This window comes from Mustelus asterias, chromosome 13, assembly GCF_964213995.1.
Source record: "Mustelus asterias chromosome 13, sMusAst1.hap1.1, whole genome shotgun sequence".
In the NCBI taxonomy this organism is placed as follows: domain Eukaryota; kingdom Metazoa; phylum Chordata; class Chondrichthyes; order Carcharhiniformes; family Triakidae; genus Mustelus; species Mustelus asterias.
The window spans coordinates 60,209,702-60,232,473 of NC_135813.1; the positions used below are offsets into that span (position 1 = coordinate 60,209,702).

The window sequence follows — 22,772 nt, forward strand, 5'->3', positions numbered from 1 at the left end:
ACTGCCTCATAATATACAGCTTCCAAAGCCAGGGATTACACCAGCAGGGTTTACATAGCATGCAGGACGATTATAATGCATTCATCATACAGTACACTGGGTCACATCCCCTGATACCCAGGTGAGGGATGACATTCCGTAATATGCCACCCTTGGTCAGTAGTTCTGCTACACAGCATCCAATGCTGGGGATTACAGTACATTTTATAATATAGCACCTTTGGTCTGTGATTGCACTAAGGTCTTGGGCAGCACAGTGGCTAGCACTGCTGCCTCACAGCGCCAGGGACCTGGGTTCGATTTCTGGCTTGGGCCTTTGTCTGTGTGGAGTTTGCACATTCGCCCCCTGTCTGCGTGGGTTTCCTCCGGTGCTCCGGTTTCCTCCCACTCCGAAGGTGTGTGGGTTAGATGGATTGGCCATGCTAAATTGCCCCCTTAGTGTTTGGGGGACTAGCTAGGGTAAATACATGGGGTTACGAGGATAGGGCCTAGGTGTGATTGTGGTCGATGCAGACTCGATGAGCTGAATGGCCTCCTTCTGCAATGCAGGATTCTATGATTCTTTAATAACAATATGCATGGTTTGGGTTTACCCTGCATCCTACAATACAGCAGGCTTTGACATTGAATCCAACTCACTTTATACTACATCACCTTGCCTCAAGAATTACATAATCTTCAAGTATAAAATCCTGACAGCATTGGTATCACATACATTCTAAATAATGTTTGGTACATTTAGCCACTGCTCCTTTTAGTGTACAAGGGTTCAAATTATCACACTCCCATATACCTGTCCTCCACCGCAGCATATAGCAAGTGGCTACAATATGGCCTTGCTTTTACAACTGGTGCTGATTTTAGAATCGATTCCCATTCCAGTTAGGGAAAGAAATCATCAAAACTAAATCAAATAAATAGTTTTGTTTCATTGAGAAGATTGTGGCAGTTAAAAATAAGTTGCAGGTGAATCTACCGATAGTTGGCACATCACTGGGGCACTGAAGTTGCTACTAATCATTATCATGAAAATATGCAGCATAGAAGGCAGACCATTCAGCCCATCTTGTCTTTGTCAGGTCTTTGCAAGAGCTATGCTGTTTTTCAATAGCCCTGGAATTTTTTTTCTCCCAAATATATATCCAATTCACTTTTGAACATTAATATGGTATCGATTTCACCACCCTTTCAATGCATCACAAATCACCATAAGTTGCTGTGCTAAAAAGCAACTAATTTTTCCTCTGGCTCTTTTGGGAATTATATTAAATCTATCCCATCTGGTTACTGACCCTCTGTCCATAGAAACACTTTCACCTTATTCTCCTCTATGAACACCCTTTGTAATTCTGCTGCAACCCTCTATCATAATGATCAGTGGCCAAGCACAGACTGTTTCAAATACAACTTATTTTTTAAACTGTCACCATCTCCTTCACAAACCAAAGCCATCTCGGTGGTTTGATTTAGTTTTTGTGTTCTTACTCCTTCTCAGGCTGGTTTAGGGAAAGTTCAGCTTTGGCCTTCAAAATGCGGTCAGACGGTAGTCATACTAAATTTTCCTTCACCATTTCGGCTCCAAAAAGATTTGCATTTTTATAGCGTCTTTTATGATCTCAGGATAGCTCAAAGCATTTCACAGCCAAAGTACTTCTGACATGTAGTCACTGTTATAATTTGCGAAAGGTAGTAGCCAATTTGCCGGGTCCCACAAACAGCAATATAATAATGTCCTGATAATGTTTTTTGTGATATTGATTGAAGGATAAATATTGGCTACAACAGCTGATTTAAGCTTCCTGCTCTTTTTAAAAATAGTGTCATGGGATCTTTTATGCCCAGCTGAGAGGGCAGTGGACCTCAGTTTAACATCTCATCCAAATCATGGCACCTCCAATAGTGCAGCACTCCCTCAGATTTGCACTGGAGTGTCAGCCTAGATTTTTGTGCTCAGGTCCTGGAGGGGGAGGAGAACACACACATGTCTAACTCAGAGGTGAGATTGTTACTGAAGGGGATAGTTCTGGACTTCAGGAAGCATAGTGGAGGACATGCCCCTGCCTACATCAACGGGGATGAAATGGAAATGGTCAAGGGCTTCAAGTTTCTAGGTGTCCAGATGACCAGCAACCTCCCCTGCTCCATACACACTGGCGCTATAGTTAAGAAAGCCCACCAATGCCTCTACTTTCTCAGGAGACAAAGGAAATAAATTCGACATGTCCGCTACGACACTCAACAACTTTTACAGATGCACCATAGAAAGCATCCTTTCTGGTTGTATCATAGCTTGGTATGGCTCCTGCTCTGTTCAAGACCGCAAGAAATTTCAAAGGGTCGTGAATGAAGCCCAGTCCATCATGCAAACCAGCCTCCCATCCATTGACCCTGTCTATACTTCCTGCTGCCTTGGAAAAGCAGCCAGCATAATCAAGGAACCCCCACACATCCCGGACATATTCTCTTCCACCTCCTTCTGTCAGGAAAAAGATACAAAAGTCTGAGGTCACATACCAACCAACTCGAGAACAGCTTCTTCCCTGCTGCCATCAGACTTTTGAATGGACCTACCTCACATTAATTCGATAATTCTCTACACTTTAGCTATGACTGTATTCTGCACCCTCTCTTTTCCTTCTCTATGTACGGTATGCTTTGTCTGTGTAGCGCACAAGAGACAATACTTTTCACTGTATATTAATAGATGTAGCAATAATAAATCAAATCAAAAAAACCAAGTAAGATGTCGCACAATACCAGGTTAAAGTCCAACAGGTTTATTTGGAATCATGAGCTTTCGGAACGCTGCTCCTTCATCAGATGAGTGGAGGTTAGTTCACAAACACGGTATATATAGGTAAAGACACAATTGCAAGATAATTACAGACTGGTATGTGAAGAATGGTTGGAATGCGAGTCTTTACAGGTAATCAAGTCTTTACAGGTACAAACAGTGTGCGTGGAAAGAGGGATAATCCCAGGTTAAAGAGGTGTGAATTGTCTCAAGCCAGCACAGTTTGTAGGATTTTACAAACCCAAGCAGTATGGTGGGTGTTACATGTAGTGTAACATGAACCCAAGATCCTGGTTGAGGCCGTCCTCATGCGTGCGGAACCTGGCTATCAGTTTCTGCAGGGCAATTCTGCGTTGTCATGTGTCTTGAAGGCCGCCTTGGAGAACGCTTACCCTAGGATCGGAGGCTGAATGCCCTTGACTGCTGAAGTATTCCCTGACAGGAAGGGAACACCCCTGCCTGGCGATTGTTGCATGGTGCCCATTCATCTGTTGTTGTAGCATCGGCGTGGTCTCACCGATGTACCACGTCTCGGGACATCCTTTCCTGCAGCAATACCATGCAGAAACTGATAGCCAAGTTCCGCACGCATGAGGATGGCCTCAACCGAGATCTTGGATTCATGTCACACCACTTGTAACCTCCACCATACTGCCTGGGTTTGCAAAATCCTACGAACTGTCCTGGCTTGAGACAATTCACACCTCTTCAACCTGTGATTATCATTCTCTCCACGCACACTGTTTGTATCTGTAAAGACTTGATTACCTGTAAAGACGCGCATTCCAACCATTCTTCACATTCCAGTCTGTAATTATCTTGCAATTGTGTCTTTGCCTATATATACCGTGTTTGTGAATTAACCTCCACTCACCTGATGAAGGAGCAGCACTCCAAAAGCTCATGATTCCAAATAAACCTGTTGGACTTTAACATGGTGCTGTGAGACATCTTACTGTGCCCATCCCAGTCCAACACCGGCATCTCCACCTCAAAAAAAAAACAATGGAGCTGCAGCCGATAAAGGAGATCATAAGGAACATAATTAGAGTTTCTGTAGACTCCCCCATATATTAATTTACAGAGACAATGAGTAATCTGTACCCAAAGAAGAACTGGTCTTTTCACACAAATATCAAATGATGGGCACGTCATTTATCACTTTCAAAAGAAAATAATTTCTGAAGTGAAGTAATTCTTGTCCCAAGACATCAATTTAACACGAAAACACACATTTGAGTTTGAGTCCAAGGTTTACTTTCAAAACTACTGCAAATGCTAAGGGTTAGGATGGGTGATCAAGGGTCTTCAAGTGTATTCCTGCGGTATTGTGCATGGAACTTAAGTGTTCTGGGTGAGCATTACTGGAACTGCTCCCCTCAACATCTAGGCCTTCTATTTCTCTGTAAAGAGTTACTAACTGCTCCAAAATGAGCATTCATTTTGATAAGTTGCAGTTGCAATGTAGGAACATGACAGCCAATTTTCACACAGTTACAACCCTCAAGCAGCAATAAGGACATAACCAGGTAATCTGGTTTAGTGCCGTTGTTTGAGGAATAAATACTGGACCCGATTTCACAATAAGATAGTCTTTTCACACAAAATATCAAATGAAGGGCATGTCATTTATCGCTTTCAAAAGAAAATCATTTCTGAAGTAACCAAAGTAATTCTTGTCCCAAGGCTATCTGACAAAATGGGATCTTTCCTTGAAGTGTTTTTGCTCTCCTTATATAGGGATTGGGTTGTTGGGATGCTCCAGTTAGATCAGACTAGTAGAAATGCCAGCTAGCAAACTTTGGGAACACTAATAAACCATATGGAGTGAAAATGGAACAGAGGATTCGGGCTGAAAAGTTGGTGAAAATATTTATAATTCACATACCTGCTAATTAACTGTGACGTGGGGGAAAAAACATGTTTTCTTTTCTCAAGCTTAATTTGATTGCTCGGAAACAGATGCACAGGAAAAGACAAAAAGGAACTGAGACTCCACTGACAGAAAAAGGCACAATCGTTTTATTTTAAGTCGTCAAAGCTCTCGGCTAGGTTTCAGTACGAACCAGGTGCAACTGACAAACAGCCCAGTGAAGGTTCAATAGTCCAATGTTTGCATTTTATAATAGTGCATTAGAAATTTACAAGAATTCAACCAATTTAAGAACATTACAAAAGCAGATTTATGGTAAATACTTTTAAGTTATCTGTAGTTAAGGGATAAGAAATTAAAAGAAGAGTTATGTACGCCCAATTCATCCCAATTATCTAGCACTTTAACTTCACATCATTTTGTTAGAGTAAACAGATCACCCAAAGGGACGAGATGGTATGCAAAGCAATTACTATGTTTTGGACAGTTCAAAGCTGTGGACTGCTAACAACAGTATGACAAGCAGAAAGGGTCCAGATAGTCTCAGATAACTAGTGCTAGTCTGTGTGCAGTCCACTGAAATAGCAACTTGTTTCTTTCTGCTCTCTACAATCATATTCATCTGTATCAGTTCCGATAGAAGCAAAGTGCAGGAGTAAAAGGGAACAATGCGCTCCTGTCTAGTGTGGCATAGCTCATCTGTGTCTCATCATCATTTTTTGCACAGTTGCACCAGGGCAAAAGGGGCATTGTGTTCCCTACTGGCACTATGCAGTAGCATTCTCCTGACAAAAACTCCTATACACATGAAGTATCACTGGCAGAGGTTCTTGCTTGTACTGTAGGAGATAAGTTATTTAAATAGAACAAACTGTTTTGCTGCTGAATAATCCTGTAGATAAGCAGGGTATAGTTACAGAGATGATAAATGGATCTGCAGGTTCCTGGTGTGGTTGTGAATGTCTGCATGCTTCATAAGGCTGGACTATATTGACTGCCGTTGATTTGGGCAGGACAGATATGGTTGTGTCAAGGATTATTTCAGATCCATGAGGAAATTGGTAGCAGATCCCTAGGGCAAGTTCTCAAATAAAGCCAGGAAAAACACAATGGGTTATTAGAATGTGGAATGCAGGCTTTAGGCATAGAATCAACTCAGATATTTGTGAAGGGCAAATGATACTTCCCTGTGCCAATATGAAAATTTCAATCTTTTTAGTTAGCATGAAGACTAACCCAGAGAAGATATTCAGAAAAAGTGACTGATTAAAGCAAAAATCAAAATGCTGACCTTTACACATTATGAATAAAGAAGTTTTATTCTATACGAGACTATTAGACGCAACTAATCAGACCCTATATATTTCCCCAACCCAAAGCAATTCATTTTAATCTCTGCAATACTATCCACAATTGACTTACTGCAGCCTTTTATGCCTTTCTATATTAAATGTACATTTCTATCATCTTCAGACTTGGCTACTTCAATGATCTGCTCAATAAATTCTAACTTGCCCAGAATTGTGGCACATATATCCTTTTCACATCGAGTCCTACTTCTCCATCATCTTTGCCCTGTTAACCTACCATTAGCTCCTTGACCTCTCCCAATACATTTAAGTTTAAATTTTTTGTCTCATCTCTGGTGCTTGATTCAGCCCTTTGTTCCATATCAAATGTATATCTGACTCTGGCCTTTTTATGCATACCTTCCTTGCCCCACTGCCTTTCATTGCCTGGATTCTACTGTCTAGAATATCCCTTACCCTACAATTCTCAGAATCTTCACCTCTCTAACTTCCTTCAACACCCATCCATTCAACCAAGGTTCTGCTTACCCCTAATTGGTCCCTTCCTGAATCAGTGTCTATTTCCCTGACTCTGAAGTATTACAGGAAACTCTATGTTAAAGGCACTATATAAGTAAATTCACATTGTTGTATGTAATTTTGATAACTGGGTCAACTTGCGGAAACTGCCATCCTGTCATAAAGACAAAAGCAAGTATTGTAAAGAGCCCAAGCGGTATATTACTTAAGATGCAAAGGTACTAAAAGATATGAAGAAATGGACAAGAAAGAGGGTTTTAAAAAGATGAACACCAGCTATGGTGAACAAACAGTAGTAAGAAGTTTAACAACACCAGGTTAAAGTCCAACAGGTTTATTTGGTAGCAAAAGCTACCAAATAAACTTGTTGGACTTTAACCTAGTGTTGTTAAACTTCTTACTGTGTTTACCCCAGTCCAACGCCGGCATCTCCACATCAGAACAAACAGTAGACCAGGGTTAATTGTCTGAATGGTTTAACCTTGGTCATAAATAAAGTTTCAACTTTACAACATTTGTTAGAAGACCTGAATGAATATAGAGCATTAACATGATTGTCCAGAAGTCGAAGCTGAGAGTTGGGATCCGTTCCCTGAACTCTGTCCTAAACGGGATGCACGCTGAAATTCCTGAGTCCGCACTCCTGAATTCTCCACAACACTCAGTACTGAAGCAGAATATTAAAATGGACCAAAGGATTGGAAAAATGTGTGCCGGATGTGTCAGATTAGAATTAAAACTTCAGAATATTTGGTCATTTAAAAGAAACAGTAGGTGGTTGGGGAAGAAAACTGGGAGGAATCTGAAAGTGTTTTGAATTTTCGCACACCTGAGTTTACAGTTAGAGCAAGAATTGCACATGAATAAATGAAAATCAAAGCCGAGTACCTGATAATATAGTGATTAGAGACTCATCTTTGACCAATACAGTCTGCTTCTTTGCATCCCTGGAAGAACAATAAAACACGAAATACAATTGAAGTCTCTCATTTGAGGATGAACATTGTGGCCTGAGTAACATAGTTACAGCTCCAATAAGTGTCAGCAACTCCTATCACCAAGATGTAGGCGGATACCTGTCATGTGACATTGTTTCCTCATCAGCATAATGAGATTGGAAAGCCATATTGTTGCCTAAAATTGAGTTGCTCTTTGAATCTTTCCTTAGAACTTATTACAATACACTTCAAATTATTTGCTTGCTCTTCATTGTATCATCTCCAACCTTTGCCTCTCCCCTTACCAGTTATCTTTCTGTACTAGAACAGCAGGTTGAGGGGCTTGAGAGTGACACACACACAAGTGACAATGATTTATATCCATCAGAACGATACGCATGCCTGAATTATTTGGGTCAGTTGCTCCTCAATATTTCTCTCCACAACATGCATCCTTGCACTCCTTTATTCTATCCATAATCTATTTGGATGGCCAGATATGCTGTTATTTTTCCGAGTTGTAAGCACTTACCAGACAGAGAGTGTAGCAGTAGCCAACAAAGCCATCACAAAGTGACTCGCACAATGCAGTGTAGAGATGGGCGACTGTAGGAGGATGGCAGGTAGCAGCCGTCGCCCACTTGCTGAAAACACAGAGACCGTTCGTTCCTCACAAGCTACGCTGACAAGGTCGCTGCAAAATAAAAAGGGCACAATGGATCAGGATGAGCCCTGTTAAACTTTGCTTCACTGGGTGCTGGGGAGAACAGAAGAAACCACAGCCCAGCATCCAGGTTGGGAAATGAAGCAGAGAAATCGCAACGCAGCACCAAGGGAACAGACCATTTTGCCTTTGCTGCAACCTGCAGGAGGTTGTGCTATTTCAATCCAGAAAAGTAGGGGCCAGCATGTCAATCAACAGTCCTCAAAAATCACACAGATTTTAGTCAGGTTAGCCACCTCTGTCAATTTGCCATTATTTCTTGGCTGTATACTCGGGGTGAGCAGAATAAACTGTAATAAGTCGACAAAAATTATTTAGCGGGGATCCGTAGAATTCCTGAATGTAAAACAATTGACTTGGGTAAAACACCTATACCACAGCATTACATGGTGCTGTTAGTAATATTGCAAAATAACATTTAACCGGAAGGAACTGAATCAGAGCACTATCCCTTCATCTCTGAATTACAGCTTCAAATCAATGTAGACAGGAAATAAGCCTCCATTTTCTGTGTTTGAAGTAAAAATTAGTGTTTTAAAATCTCTATCCACTTCCCAAGTTGTCTCACATCTACTGCCCAGCAATAAATTCCTAACTCCAGACGTAGAGATAGCAACGGATGTTGTGGGGAGTGGTGCAATAAAGGGCATCTCCCCTGTCTGCCATTAAGGTGCAGTAGTGGGTGAGAGCAAAGAGAGCTCAATTCTGAAACTGGAGACAGATGGGGAGTTGGAAATGCCACCAATTTGTACATGGTTCAAGAAGGCAGCCCACCACCACCTCCACAAGGGCAATTAGGGATGGGTGATAAATGCTGGCCCAGCCAGTGAAGCCCACATCCCATGAAGGAATATAAAAAAAAAAAATCCCCTTTACAGGTCAGTTTCAGAATTCAGCTCTCTGCTGATACACGGTTGCAAAAATGGAGGAGTTTCAGAACACAAAGCACAGAAAAAACATTAATTGTATAAAGTATGGATACAACGGTTTTTATTAAATAAGCTCTAAATAAAATGTAACAGCATAGTTAATGGAGCTATGGAACCAATTTGAGACAAAAATGAATTTAGTTGGCATGGTTAGTAAGTTTGCAGATTGGTGGCAAAGTGGACAGTGAAGAAGGTTATCTCGGATTGCAACGGGTTCTTGATCAATTGGGCCAGTGAGCTGAAGAATGGCAGATGGAGTTTAATTTAGATAAATGCGAGTTGATGCATTTTAGTCGATCGAACTAGGGCAGGGCTTACTCAGTTAATGGTAGGGCGTTGGGGAGAGTTACAGAGCAAAGAGATCGAGGGGTACAGGTTCATAACTCCTTGAAAGTGGAATCACAGGTAGACAAAGTGATCAAGAAGCATTTGGCATGCTTGGTTTCATTGGTCAAAACATTGAATACAAGAGTTGGGATGTCTTGTTGAAGTTGTACAAGACATTGGTAAGGCTACACTTGGAATACTGTGTACAGTTCTGGTCACCCTATTATAGAAAGAATACTATTAAACTAGAAAGAGTGCAGAAAAGATTTATGAGGATGCTACCGCAACTTGATGTTATAAGGAGAGGCTGGATAAACTGGGACTTTTTTCTCTGAGTGTAGGAGGCTTAGGGGTGATCTTATAGAAGTCTATAAAATAATGAGGGGCATAGATCAGCTAGATAGTCAATATCTTTTCCCAAAGGTAGGGGAATCTAAAACTAGAGGGCATAGGTTTAAGGTGAAAGGGGAGAGATACAAAAAGGTCCAGAGGGACAATTGTTTTACACAGAGGGTGGAGAGTGTCTGGAACAAGCTGCCAGAGGTAGTAGTAGAGATGGGTACAATTTTGTCTTTTAAAAAGAGTTTAGACAGTTACATGGGTACGATGGGTATAGAGGGATATGGGACAAACGCGGGCAATTGAGACTAGCTTAGGGGTTTAAAAAAAAGGGGCGGCATAGACACATTGGGCCAAATGGCCTGTTTCCATGCTATAAACCTCTATGACTCTATCCTATGGAGGCAGAGGGCATGACTGAAATATTGAATGAGTACTTTCATCCTGGCCTTCTTCAAAGAAGAGAATAAAGTAAATGTTACAATCATAGAATCCCTACAGTGCAGGAGGCCATTCGGCCCATCGAATCTGCTTCAACCATAACCCCACCCAGGTCCTATCCCCGTAACTCTACATATTTACCCTGTTAACCCCCTGACACTAGGATAAATTTAGCATGGCCAATCAACCTAACCTGCACATCTTTGGACTGTGGGAGGAAACCGGAGCACCTGGAGGAAATCCATGCAGACACGGGGAGAATGTGCAGACTCTGCATAGACAGTGACCCGAGGCTGGAATTGAACCCAGGTCCCTGGTGCTGTGAGGCAGCAGTGTTAATCACTGTGCCACCATGCCACCCCAATAGAGGATGGTGCAAAGATATTGGTTAGAAAAGAGGTGGTAAATAGATTGGCATCATTCAAAGTTAATAAGTCACTGATTTAACTGAGATGCACACTAGGTTACTGAAGGGAGATCAGGTGAGCACTGATCGTTCAATCTTCTTTGGATAAGTAACTGGTACCAGAGGACTGGAGGATTGCAAATGTTGCACCCAGTTAAACATAAAATGGAGAGGGATAAACCTGGCAATTGCAGGTTAATCAGTCTAACATCAGCACTGGGAAAACTACCATTGTCAAGGCAACATCAATTCTCACTTGGAGAAGCATCCATTCGAAGAGTCAGCCAGCATAAATTTGTTAAAGACAAATTGTATTTCACCTGCTGAATTTTCGATGAAGTGCCCAAGAGGGTTGAAGAAGATGATCCATATATACAATGACTGCACTTTCAAAAGACACGTAGCGGGTTTATTTAGAAAACAGAACATGGCGTAGTGAGAATTTGGGTAAATAAGCAGTTATGAGATAGGAGGCAGAGAGTAGTGGTGAACAGATATTTCTTGGAGTACAGAAAAATGTGCAATGGCGTCCTTAACTCCCCACCACCCTCTCACTACCCAACCCCCTCTCCCCCACCACTCGGCTCTGATTGTTACTGGGACCGTTGTTTTTCTTGTCATATATAAATAACCTGGATTTATAATCTGGAGTAAAATTTGTATGTTTGAGAGTTATTCAGAACATGGCAATGTAGTAAGCACTGAGCATCATGATAACAGTGTTTCAGCAGGATGTAGGCAGACTGGTAAAATAGTTAGAAACATGGGAGATGCAATTTAATATGGATTGAGTGTGAAGTGATGTACTTCGAAAAAAAATAAGCGGAGAGGCAGCATAATCTAAATGGTAGAGTTTTGAGGAAGGGACATGCTTACCAATTAAAACAGCAAATTAAAACGACAATTAGGGAACTGAAAAGGGTATCCAATCTAATGATTCAATCATTTAAAAGAAAAACTCAAACCTTTTTAAAGAAAAATCAGATTAAATGACTTCAAATTCAGTTATGTCTGGAGTTGTGAATACTGGAGGCCATGTACACTGAACCATATTGGTATCAGTAAACCAAGTGACTTATTATCAGAGACTGGCATTTTCACAGGCTCCAAGATTTTTCATGTAGAATTATGGCTCAGGTAATCATGTCGTACTTATTTGGTGTAGTAGCCAGGATTTTCAGTGCAATCAACAAATTAATTGCCTTGTGATCAGCTTGAGTGAAGTGCTTTATTCATGGCTCAGGCTCTTATTATGCAGGCATGCAGAAGTGAGATTCACACTAACATCCTATCTCACTTCCTGTAAAGTGTGTGTTTACTTTATTTGGATTTGCAAAACTGTTTACCATCATATATCTGTTTACATCTATCATTTAGACTTGCATTCTAGAAAGTAACTGGCATGCTTCCTAGCTCATGATGCAGAACATCAAGGCTGAAAAAAGATAGGAGGTAGTGAGTGGGAAATTCCAATCTTAGAGACAGTACACCAGTTGTATACATGGACTGCGACAGGAATGGTCAATAGGAAACACATGCTTAAGGTTTAAAGTTTATTTATTAGCGTCACAAGTAGGCTTACATTAATGAGGTTACTGTGAAAATCCCTTAGTCACCACACTCCAGCGCCTGTTTGGGTACACTGAGGGAGAATGCACCTAACCAGCATGTCTTTCAGACTGTTGGAGGAAACTGGAGCACCCGGAGGAAACTCACACAGACACGGGGTGAATGTGCAAGCTCCACACAGACAGTGACCCAAGCCGGGAATCGAACCCGGGTTCCTGGCGCTGTGAGGCAGCAGTGCTAACCACTGTGCCACCCATTAAACTGTCGATTTCAATACACTGCGCAGCATTCCATTACAAAAATATTTACCCAAATTGTTTCTGGAACAGTCCAACTGCTGAGTACATTTTCTTATAATTAATCTGGACCCTCAAGAAACTCCATTCAGTAAATCAGGCTTTCTCTCTAAAATTGTGCAGCTTCAGACAGTAGATAATGGCACGTAACCAACTTGTGCACAAATACATTTTGATTGCATCAATTTAACCAGGTTTCAATAGAATCATAAGTAAAAAGTAAAAAACATGCTTGTTCAGCCCATCGTGCCTGGGTCAGTGTCCAGGAAAGGAGTCACTTCAGGAATGTTAAGTGGTCACTGATCCAAAGAAAAGGCCAATTTTTCATTCTTGAATCTGCTGTTTTCACCTCATGCAAGTACCTTTAATCGTTTAAGTAGCTGGCACAGTAATAATTTCTGGGTAGAGCTCTCGACTTGAGTTGCAGTCCAAAAACTCAGAAATTCAATTCCCTTACTCTCTAGCTCCTGATCTGACACTCAGCCCTATTCAAATGATGTGTTTCAAACTGAAACTCATGCTGATATATAGTAGGCAGTAATTTAAAAAGAAAACCATCTGCGTGCAATAAATTAGCTGTTTGAATTAAGTGGATTTTGGTGACAGGATTGATTTTAAAATTTTATCTCTTTCCCAGAGCTCCGTGTCACAAGATCACTGCAGGAAAAAGGATGGAAAACATACACCCTCTACGAGAAAGGTTGCCTCAACTTTGGGATACTGGAAATATGCCTTGTGGCAAACCATCGCCACAAGGCTGCAAAGTACTAGTTGGCAATGCACCATGTCTATACCTTGGCTACAACACTCTCTGACTCCCAACGTTTATGATCATCAAGAGAACCCACCACTCTTTTCCCTCTGTTATTAGGCCTAAGGTCACACACAATCCTTACCAGTCACAGACACAGCAATCTTTTAAATACCTTTATAATACTAAATTTGGAACAAGCTACCAGTGCCATTAACATGTTAGTCACCCACAGTCTTAAAATTGTAAATGCCATATTATTTCATTAATTCTATAATACTGGCAGTTTAAATGAAAGTAACCTAGACTGACAGAGAGAGAAAAGAGTGATCTTCATACATTGTTAGACCATTGAATTAAATGAATAAGAATTAAGAGGTTTATGTACACAAACTTCAAGCAGACATGCACAGGGAGCCTATTACATTCCAAGTCTTAATAACATTCATACAGATTGGATAAGAATCTAAAACAAAACTAAGTACATAATACTTAACTATTTTAAGCAGGGCTATTAATACACAACAGCCTCATCCCCGAACCACTATCAGGAAGTTTGATGGTGAATGAACTAGATAAATGACAGAATTAATAATACACCGTCAGTATTTCCCAGAACCAACACCCACCAGTTCCACAATTCAACTCCCACAATAACCATCAGCCCTTTTTTGAAACCTTTACTCACCAGCTCCCTGCAGCAGTGAGGATTCGACTGGTTAGTAGTGTGTCCCACTGTTTTCCTTCTCTCATGCACTTTAACCGGCTCAGTTTCCACCCTGTGACTGTAGGAACTTCATTTTCCACTTCTATGTACATAGCTGGCTCAGTGCTTACCTGAAATCAAGCCGGGTCAATGAGTCAGACTCTACACCAGATCATTTATTTATATATCTTTAGCCATGATTTCAACTGATAATCTCGTCACCAATTCGACTTTTGTACTTACAGAACACATTTGAGACATACATATGGAGTTGTAGATTACAAGTAGAGTTTTACATTGTTCACTCAATGTAAGGCAACTTTGATTACTTTAAGACTTCACAGAGTATCGTTATCAATAAATAAGCAATCTACTAAGTAATAAACATCACCCTTCCACCTACATGGGCTTGAATCCAGTCCAGACTGATGAGGAAGAAAGTTGAGTCTCCCTGCTGACAGCAGAGTTTCCAAGTAAGGTGAGTTTGGTAACGTTAGCTCCAAAGCCGTGACAGCATCACAACATTGCCTAGGATTCAGCCCCAACTGTACAATGTCAATCAGAGATCTTCCCCTGAAACTTTACCGAGTTGCTTTGAAGGCTGATTAAGAAACACTTTACTCCCAGCCAACGTTATTTCTTACCTGTATGTTGAATGCTTTCTTTGGTGTCGGTGTTGGGAGTTTAAATACAATGAGGGGAGCAGAGACACGCGACACCTCCTTTTCTATTGACGGAGCAGCCTGAAAGGGAAGCAGAGTGTCAATTGTGTAAATTAGCCTCCACATCCCGTAAATACCAGGAACATAAATTAATTTTTGTCTAGATTCAATTGAACAGGTCTTCTCTAACATTCCCACACAGAGTGCAGAAGCGAAATGGAAAGCACATGAAGAGGCCATTTACAATACTGTACTCTCAACATATGGGAAAAAGAATGGAAATATGCTGACTGGTCAAGGCTGACATCATTGTGATGGAACCTGTCATTGAAGCCATGCAATTCACACTCATTAATAACCAGAGAGACCTGAGCAAGAAAACTCCGAATGAACAAAAGACCACCCAAAGTCCAACAGACTGCTCGGCATTGCATCAATGACTTGGTTACAATTTTGCCAGAGCATCTAGATGTCCATCAATATGGGGAATGGGCATGTATGAAAAGATCAAAAAAGCAACAGATCCATCAGCAAAGAAAACTGCACCATTGAAGTGCAGAGCCAGTATAAGCTCTGATTTTTCAGGGCGGCACAATAGCACAATGGTTAGCACTGCTGCCTCACAGCGCCAAGGACCCTGGTTCAATTCCAGCCTTAGATGACTATCTGCGTGGAGTTTGCACATTCTTTCCGTGATAGTCCAAAAATGTGCGGGGTTAGGTTGATTGGCCATGCTAAATTACCCCTTAGTGTCAGGGGGATTAGCAGAGTAAATACATAGGGTTACAGGGATACGGCCTGGGTGGGATTGTTGTTGGTGCAGACTCGATGAGCCCAATGGCCTCTTTCTGCACTGTAGAGATTCTATGATTCTATTCTATGATTATTTCATGACAAATGTGGTACAGGAAATTTGTCAAAACAAAACAAGCAAAAAGTCAAAAGACCCAAGATTTCAAGTAATTCACAGCCCTCTCGGCTGATAACGGACCGGCAACTTGCCAGTGAAGGTGCAGGACATAGGACGGTTCACAAAGACAAGAGGGTAGAAAATTAAACAGTACAAGAAATGCCAGGAGTTAAAGTTTTGAAGTTGCTAATTTTAACCTGGAGTTTAATGGGCTGCACAGTGGTTATCACTGCTGCCTCATAGTGCCAGGGACTCAGGTTCGATTCCTGGCTTGGGTCACTGTCTGTGTGGAGTCTGCACGTTCTCCCTGTGTCTGCATGGGTTTCCTCTGGGTGCTCTGGTTTCCTCCCACAGTCCAAAGATGTGCAGGTTAGGTGGATTGGCCATGCTAAATTGTCCCTTAGTGTCAGGGTGACTAGCTAGGGTAAATGCACGAGGTTATGAGGATAGGGCCTGGTGGGATTGTGGTCGATGCAGACTCGATGGGCTAAATGGACTCTTTCTGCACTGTAGGAGTCTATGATTTAAAGGGTGAATGATATAGACAAAGTTATGAGATTTGAAGGACATCACAAAGTCAGTGAGAAAGCAATTCTGATCTCAGTGTACAATCAGCAATAATTTGCACGATCTTTAGTTGAGAATTCTGATTCATTCTAAATATCCAACATGAGGAAAATTAGCAGCTAATGTTTTAATATGTGGTTTGAGAAAAATACAAAATATGTAAGTAACATCTTAATGTCTCTAAGAAATGTTTTTAACATGCCAGTCAAATGAAAGATATCGGCACAAGTCAGGCACAAAGTAAATTACCAATGCATATCTAAGCCGGGGAAAATAAGTCCAATAGATAAAAGTGCCTTTAATAGAACTGGTTTAAATCGGTTAGAAAAAATGCTGAATCATAACAAGCCATTTTTGGGAGAGAACTTCCGTAAAACAGACGAATAACAGAGTTATATTTGAAGGTGTCAGAGAATTATTGATTGAAAGACATGTCATCAGTAGATTGACAGATCAGTAAATGAGTGTGGAATGAGCTGCCGGATGAAGTGGTAAATGCGGGGTCACTTTTAACATTTAAGAAAAACTTGGACGGGTTCATGGATGAGAGGGGTGTGGAGGGATATGGTCCAAGTGCAGGTCAGTGGGACTAGGCAAAAAATGGTTCGGCACAGACAAGAAGGGCCAAAAGGCCTGTTTCTGAGCTGTAATTTTCTATGGTTTTTTTTTCTAAATGAATAAAACTGCTGTTAATTAAGTGCTGGGCAAATTAATCTGATAATTCTATTTTTTGGCATGAAATCGGAGATCTTTTGTGAAAGCCTGCTAGCTCATTAGTTGTGTAGGTGGAACTACTGATCCCCCATTTTGGCCAAAATGAGATTTGTCTAGTCTTAATTGTATGTTTGTCTGAATATTGTTAATTTGTAATGTTTTTGATTCTAACATGTCAATGTTTTAATAAAACTAGTTTAAGAATTTCATTGAACTGAATAAACTTTTTTTGCCTTTGTGAAATGAAAGAATTTCCCACAACAGACCAACATTCTAACTTGCTTGCAATTTTATTTTCCACTAGTTACCTTATTTCTCCTGAAGACTGAAGCCTGCACTGAGAGAATCTCTCAATACCAACAGGTCTATACCCAAGTAGCCATTCTTTAGATGTAAACCCAGACAGTAATCATGAGCGAGGTATTTGGCCTTGGGGTATCACAACTAAGGTCAACCCTCCCCCACAACACCCTTCCACCCCTTCACCCATTTGTACCACACAGATGCTATTCAGGAGAGATTATAACCAAATTTTCCATTCACAAGTCAAGGAAGAATGAAGCCAATGACACTTATCAATTAGCTCAACAAAGATCAGAGATTGAATGACATGAAGTATGATACCACACTCTGTATGTTACACATGTAGGCTGGGAGGAGAAGGGGGGAGTTGGGGAGAGACAGAGGTGGGCAGCATTTAGCCACAGAGGGAAGCTTTTCTGAGTTTTATGCAAGAGATTATAAGATCCATACCTGAGTTGCTATGGCTACAGTTGTTTGTTTTGTCTCTTTCCTCGGTCGGCCTTTCTTTTTCTTTTCCACAACTTCTCCCTCAGTGTCGTTCTTACGTTTTGACAGCGATGAGATTTTCGAAGCCGGAATTTTCTCCTCACTGTCACTGCTGCTCTCCTGAACCTCTCTCGGTTTCAAATCTTTGGAAAGTCCCTGCTCTTTACTCCTAGAAGAGAGTCACAATGGTTCACAAACAGTAAACAACCTCAAATTCACATCTGAGTCAATATCCTGACCTTAGTGGACCCCGAGCTTTATATTATTGTCCTAAACCAAACAGTTCATCTCAAACAAAGCATCCAGCACCCATTTCCTACAACACTAATATTTATGATCCTCGCTCTAAAACAACCTGCTCACTCACATTTCCCCTCTCCTGAATAAGGGAATTCATCCCAAGAGAACAAAAAGTCTCGATTCTGTCTGTCAACCCAACGCCCCCTTCAGGGCTGCTTCAGGTGCACCATGTTAGAATTATTGCAAGGAACTCCAATTAACTCCATTAAACAGCTCAAACTTCTTTTTTGGCTTGTTTAATCTCTTCCCTTTTCTTGTCCCTATTCTCAGATTCCTCAGAGTATTAGAATGTAGGCTATACCCATTGTGAGGGCCTAGGGACCCAAAATATGTAAGCTTCTAATTAAGAAAAAGAGAGAGATCTTTGGGATATTTGTCCCAGTAAGAGTTTTAACAACACCGGGTTAAAGTCCAACAGGTTTATTTGGTAGCAAATACCATTAGCTTTCGGAGCGCGGCTCCTTCGTCACATGGAGTGGAAATGTGCTCTCAAACAGGGCACAGAGACACAAAAATCAAGTTACAGAATACTGATTAGAATGCGAATCCCTACAGCTGGCTCCGAAAGCTAATGGTATTTGCTACCAAATAAACCTGTTGGACTTTAACCTGGTGTTGTTAAAACTCTTACTGTGTTCACCCCAGTCCAACGGCATCTCCACATCATATTTGTCCCACCCAGTTGCTGAAGCACTGATTGTGCCCTTTCTGAACAATGTGCTTATGCAGAGCAAAGGGGGAAACTGTCACCTGTTTGGCACATCATAACATTCAGGGCTACAGGCCAAGCGTTGGTAGATGGGATTAGGTGAGAGTTCAGGTGTTTCTAATGTGTCAGTGCAGATCCATGGGCCAAAGGTCCTCTTCTGTGCTGTATGATTCTATGAATCTAGAAATGGTCTAAACCCCAACCAATGGCTTCTCTCCACACCAATACAAAATCTGAAAATAATCAGGTAAGGCCTCCACTGCAAATTCAGCTTAACTATAAAGAAAGAGAAGTATAGATTTGACACATTTAGTAGTATGATTCAATTACTTTGTACTACCACATATTCAGCCTCAACTATCCATTGAAACATACCTTCAAATAAAAACACACATAATCTGGATCTCCCTGTGTGAATTAATATGAATGGAGAAAATCACCCACAAATGACCTCTCAATGTCACAATGGAGAAATTCAACCTAGAATGATGTCTTCTGGGAGCTTCTATCTGGCATTTCTTGAGAAACAATGCATGTAAATATAGCTTCCTATGTAATAAAAATGTGATGTCAATACAACAGAGTCCAACTGTACCCATTTTTCACCAATAGACACACTGCCATCATTCCTCTTTTGATCAATCAAATTGGACCTGTCATGTTGTCTTGGCCATACCTGTCCAAGTCACTCTGTCTGGCAGCAGCAGAGATGGGAGCAGTTCCTGGAGTTGATTTTGATCTTTCAGTGAACCTGGAATCTAGAGCTTTCATTGGCTCAATCCGTGAAGGTGAGGTCAATAGTTGAGTATTCGTGGGTATGGCAGTGGACGTACTAGTAATTGCAGACCTGAAAGACAAAGACAAGACCGTACTGTACAGGTGCCTCTCCCACCTAGATTACACCCCAATAATATACAGATATCTTTGCCCATCTACGCTACTATCTGCTACGAACAGGTGCCAGTCCCACATGACGTATAAATTATGAGTTGAATCAATCCACCCAGAATTAAGTGCTTCAAGTGGCACTAATTTGTGAAGAGTGCGGAGATGTATTTTCAATGGGGTACCAGGTTAGCGTTTACGGGGCAACAATTTATATTGTTTAGCAGTTGATCACCACTTTAAGTTTAGATGTTGCTTTTATTTCCTTCCATTAGCTCTTGCCAAGCAGTGTTAACTTATGCTAAGACACATATCTTCACTCAAATGAGTATCCCTCACTTGCAACTCCACATAACAAGTGTTAGTAAATTGTTCAATTATACTTTCCAATAGGGATTGCTACATATCAGTCAGGACTTGACATTCCTGTTCCAAGCACAGGAATACTGATAACAATAGCACATTGCACTTACAAGCAAGAATAGGCCTTCCAGACCTTCAAGTTTGCTCTGCTATTCAATAAGATCATGGCTGATCAGTTTGTGTCTCAATTCCATTTTCCTGTCAGCGCCCCATAACTTTGACCCCCTCCCTTGTCTATCAAAACATCTATCTAACTCAGCCTTGAATAAATTCAATGACTCAGCTTCCACTGCTCTCTGGGAAATAGAATTCCACAGACTAGCGACCCTCAGAGAAAAAAAATATTCTCCTCATCCCAGTCTAAAAAGGGAGACCTTTCATTCTTAAACTGTGAAACTGTGTCCCCTTGTTCTAGTCTCCCCCATGAGTTGAAACATCCTCTCAGTATCTATGCTGTCAGTTTCCCTCAGGATCTTAAATGTTTTAATAAGATCACTTTTCATTCTTCTAAACTCAATGGAGGCAAGACCATAAGACATAGGAGCAGGATTAGGCCACTCAGCCCATCAAGTCTGCTCTGCCATTCAACCATGGCTGATTTTTTTCTCATCCCCATTTTCCTGTCTTTTCCCCATAACCCCTGATACCCTTATTAATCAAGAACCTATTTATCTCTGTCTTAAAGACACTCAATGACCTGGCCTCCACAGCCTTCTGCGACAAAGAGTTCCACAGATTCACCACTCTCTGGCTGAAGAAATTCCTCCTCATCTCTGTTTTAAAGGATCGTCCCTATAGCCTGAGGTTGTGCCCTCTGGTTTTCCCTACTAATGGAAACATCCTCTTCATGTCCACTCTATCCAGGCCTGACAGTATCCTGTAAGTTTCAGTAAGATCCCCTCTCATCCTTCTAAACTCCAACGAGTACAGACCCAGAGTCCTCAACCGTTCCTCATACGACAAGCTCGTCATTCCAGGGATCATTCTTGTGAACCTCCTCTGGGCCCTTTCCAAGGCTCGTACACCCTTCCTTGGATATGGGGCCCAAAACTGCTCACAATACTCCAAATGGGGTCTGACCAGAGCCTTATACAGCCTCAATAGTACATCCCTGCTCTTGTATTCTAGCCCTCTCGACAGGTATGCGAACATTGCATTTGCCTTCCTAACTGCCAACTGAACCTGCACGTTAACCTTAAGAGAATCTTGAACAAGGACTCCCAAGTCCCTTTGTGTTTCTGATTTCCTAAGCATTTTCCCATTTAGAAAATAGTCTATGCCTACATTCCTCCTTCCAAAGTGCATAACCTCACACTTTTCCACATTGTATTCCATCTGCCACTTCTTTGCCCACTCTCCTAACCTGTCCACGTCCTTCTGCAGCCTCCCTGCTTCCTCAATACTACCTATCCCTCTACATTTCTTCGAATCATCTGCAAACTTAGCAACAATGCCTTCAGTTCCTTCCTCCAGATCGTTAATGCATATTGTGAAAAGTTGTGCTCCCAACACTGACCCCTGAGGCACACCACTAGTCACCGGCTGCCATCCTGAGGAAGACCCCTTTATCTCCTCTCTCTGCCTTCTGCCAGTAAACCAATCCTTGATCCATGCCAGGATCTTATCCTTAACACCATGGGCACTTAACTTATTTAACAGTCTCCTATGCGGCACCTTCTCAAGGGCCTTCTGGAAATCTAAATAAATCACGTTAGGTAGGCCCTAAATAAATCACGGTAGGTAGGCCCTAAATAAATCACGGTAGGCCCAACCTGTTCAATCTTTCTATATAGCATCAGCCGCTCATCCCAGGAAGAGTTCAGTGAATTTTCTCCGAACTGTTTCTAATGCAATGTATCCTTTTTCAAATAAGGAGACCAAAACCATACACAATATTCCAGGTGTGGTCTCATCAATGCCCTGTACAGCTGCAGTAAACTTTCCTACTCTAATATTTCATTCCCTTTGCAATAAACTCCAACGTTCCAGCCTTCACTATCGCCTGCTGTACCTGCACGCTAACTTTTTGTGACTCATGTACCAAGACACCCAGATCCCTCTGTAACCGAGTTCTGCAACCTCTCTCCATTGAAATAAAATACGGTTTTTCCATTCTTCCTGCCAAAATTGACAAGTTCACATTTTCCATCCATCTGCCAAATTTTTGCCCGCTCATTTAACCTGTCATATCTCCTTATTAAGGGATTCTAGCAATTTCCCTGTCACAAATGTTGGGCTGGCTGGCCAGTAGTTTCCTGCTTTCTGTCTCCCTCCTTTCCTGAATAAAGGTGTTACATTAGCTATTTTCCAGAACCTACGGAATTTTGGAAGATTATAACAATGCATCTACTCTCTCTGCAGCCACTTCTTTTAAGACCCTCGCATGCAAGTCATCATGTCCTGGGGACAAAACAGAAAATGCTGGAAAATCTCAGCAGGTTTGACAGTGTTTGTGGAAAGTGAATAGAGCTAACGTTTCAAGTCTGGATGACCCTTCGTCAGAGCTGGGGATTTGTCAGCCTTTAGATTTAATAGTTTTCTCAGCACTTTTTCCCTTGTTTTAAGTTTCTCCTTCCAGTTCATCTTTTCTGGGAAGTTTTCTAAGTCCGCAACAGTGAAGACAGACACAAATCCTGTTCAGCACCTCTGCCATTTCTTTGTTTTCCACTATCAATTCCTCAGACTCACTTCCTAGAGGACCAACACTAGCTTTAGTTACTCTTTTCCTACTTAAATACTTCTGAAACTCTTCCTATCTGATTACTAGCAAGCTTTCTCCAATAACCCTTCTTTCTCCCTCTTTATTCATTGTTGCACCACTTTTTTTTTTTGCTGGTTCTTAAAAATCTCACCTCTCACTAATCTTCAAAGATTTGTTCAGTGTTTCTTCCAATCTCAAATCATTCTGGGCGGCATGGTAGCACAGTGGTTAGCACTGCTGCCTCACAGCA

At 41.4% G+C, this 22,772-nt stretch overlaps 1 protein-coding gene across 2 annotated transcripts in view; it reads right to left on the bottom strand.

The window, feature by feature from the left end:
• The window catches only part of hira (histone cell cycle regulator a), a 100,439-nt gene that overhangs the window by 8,375 nt on the left and 69,292 nt on the right, over positions 1–22,772 (bottom strand). For both annotated transcript variants that reach the window (XM_078226849.1, XM_078226850.1), the window contains 6 exons: positions 19,250–19,420; positions 17,529–17,733; positions 14,567–14,665; positions 13,905–14,053; positions 7,967–8,128; positions 7,385–7,443 (listed from right to left, as the gene is read on the bottom strand). In XM_078226849.1, coding sequence (XP_078082975.1) covers positions 7,385–7,443; positions 7,967–8,128; positions 13,905–14,053; positions 14,567–14,665; positions 17,529–17,733; positions 19,250–19,420 — 845 coding nt within the window. The remainder of the gene's footprint in view (positions 1–7,384; positions 7,444–7,966; positions 8,129–13,904; positions 14,054–14,566; positions 14,666–17,528; positions 17,734–19,249; positions 19,421–22,772) is intronic.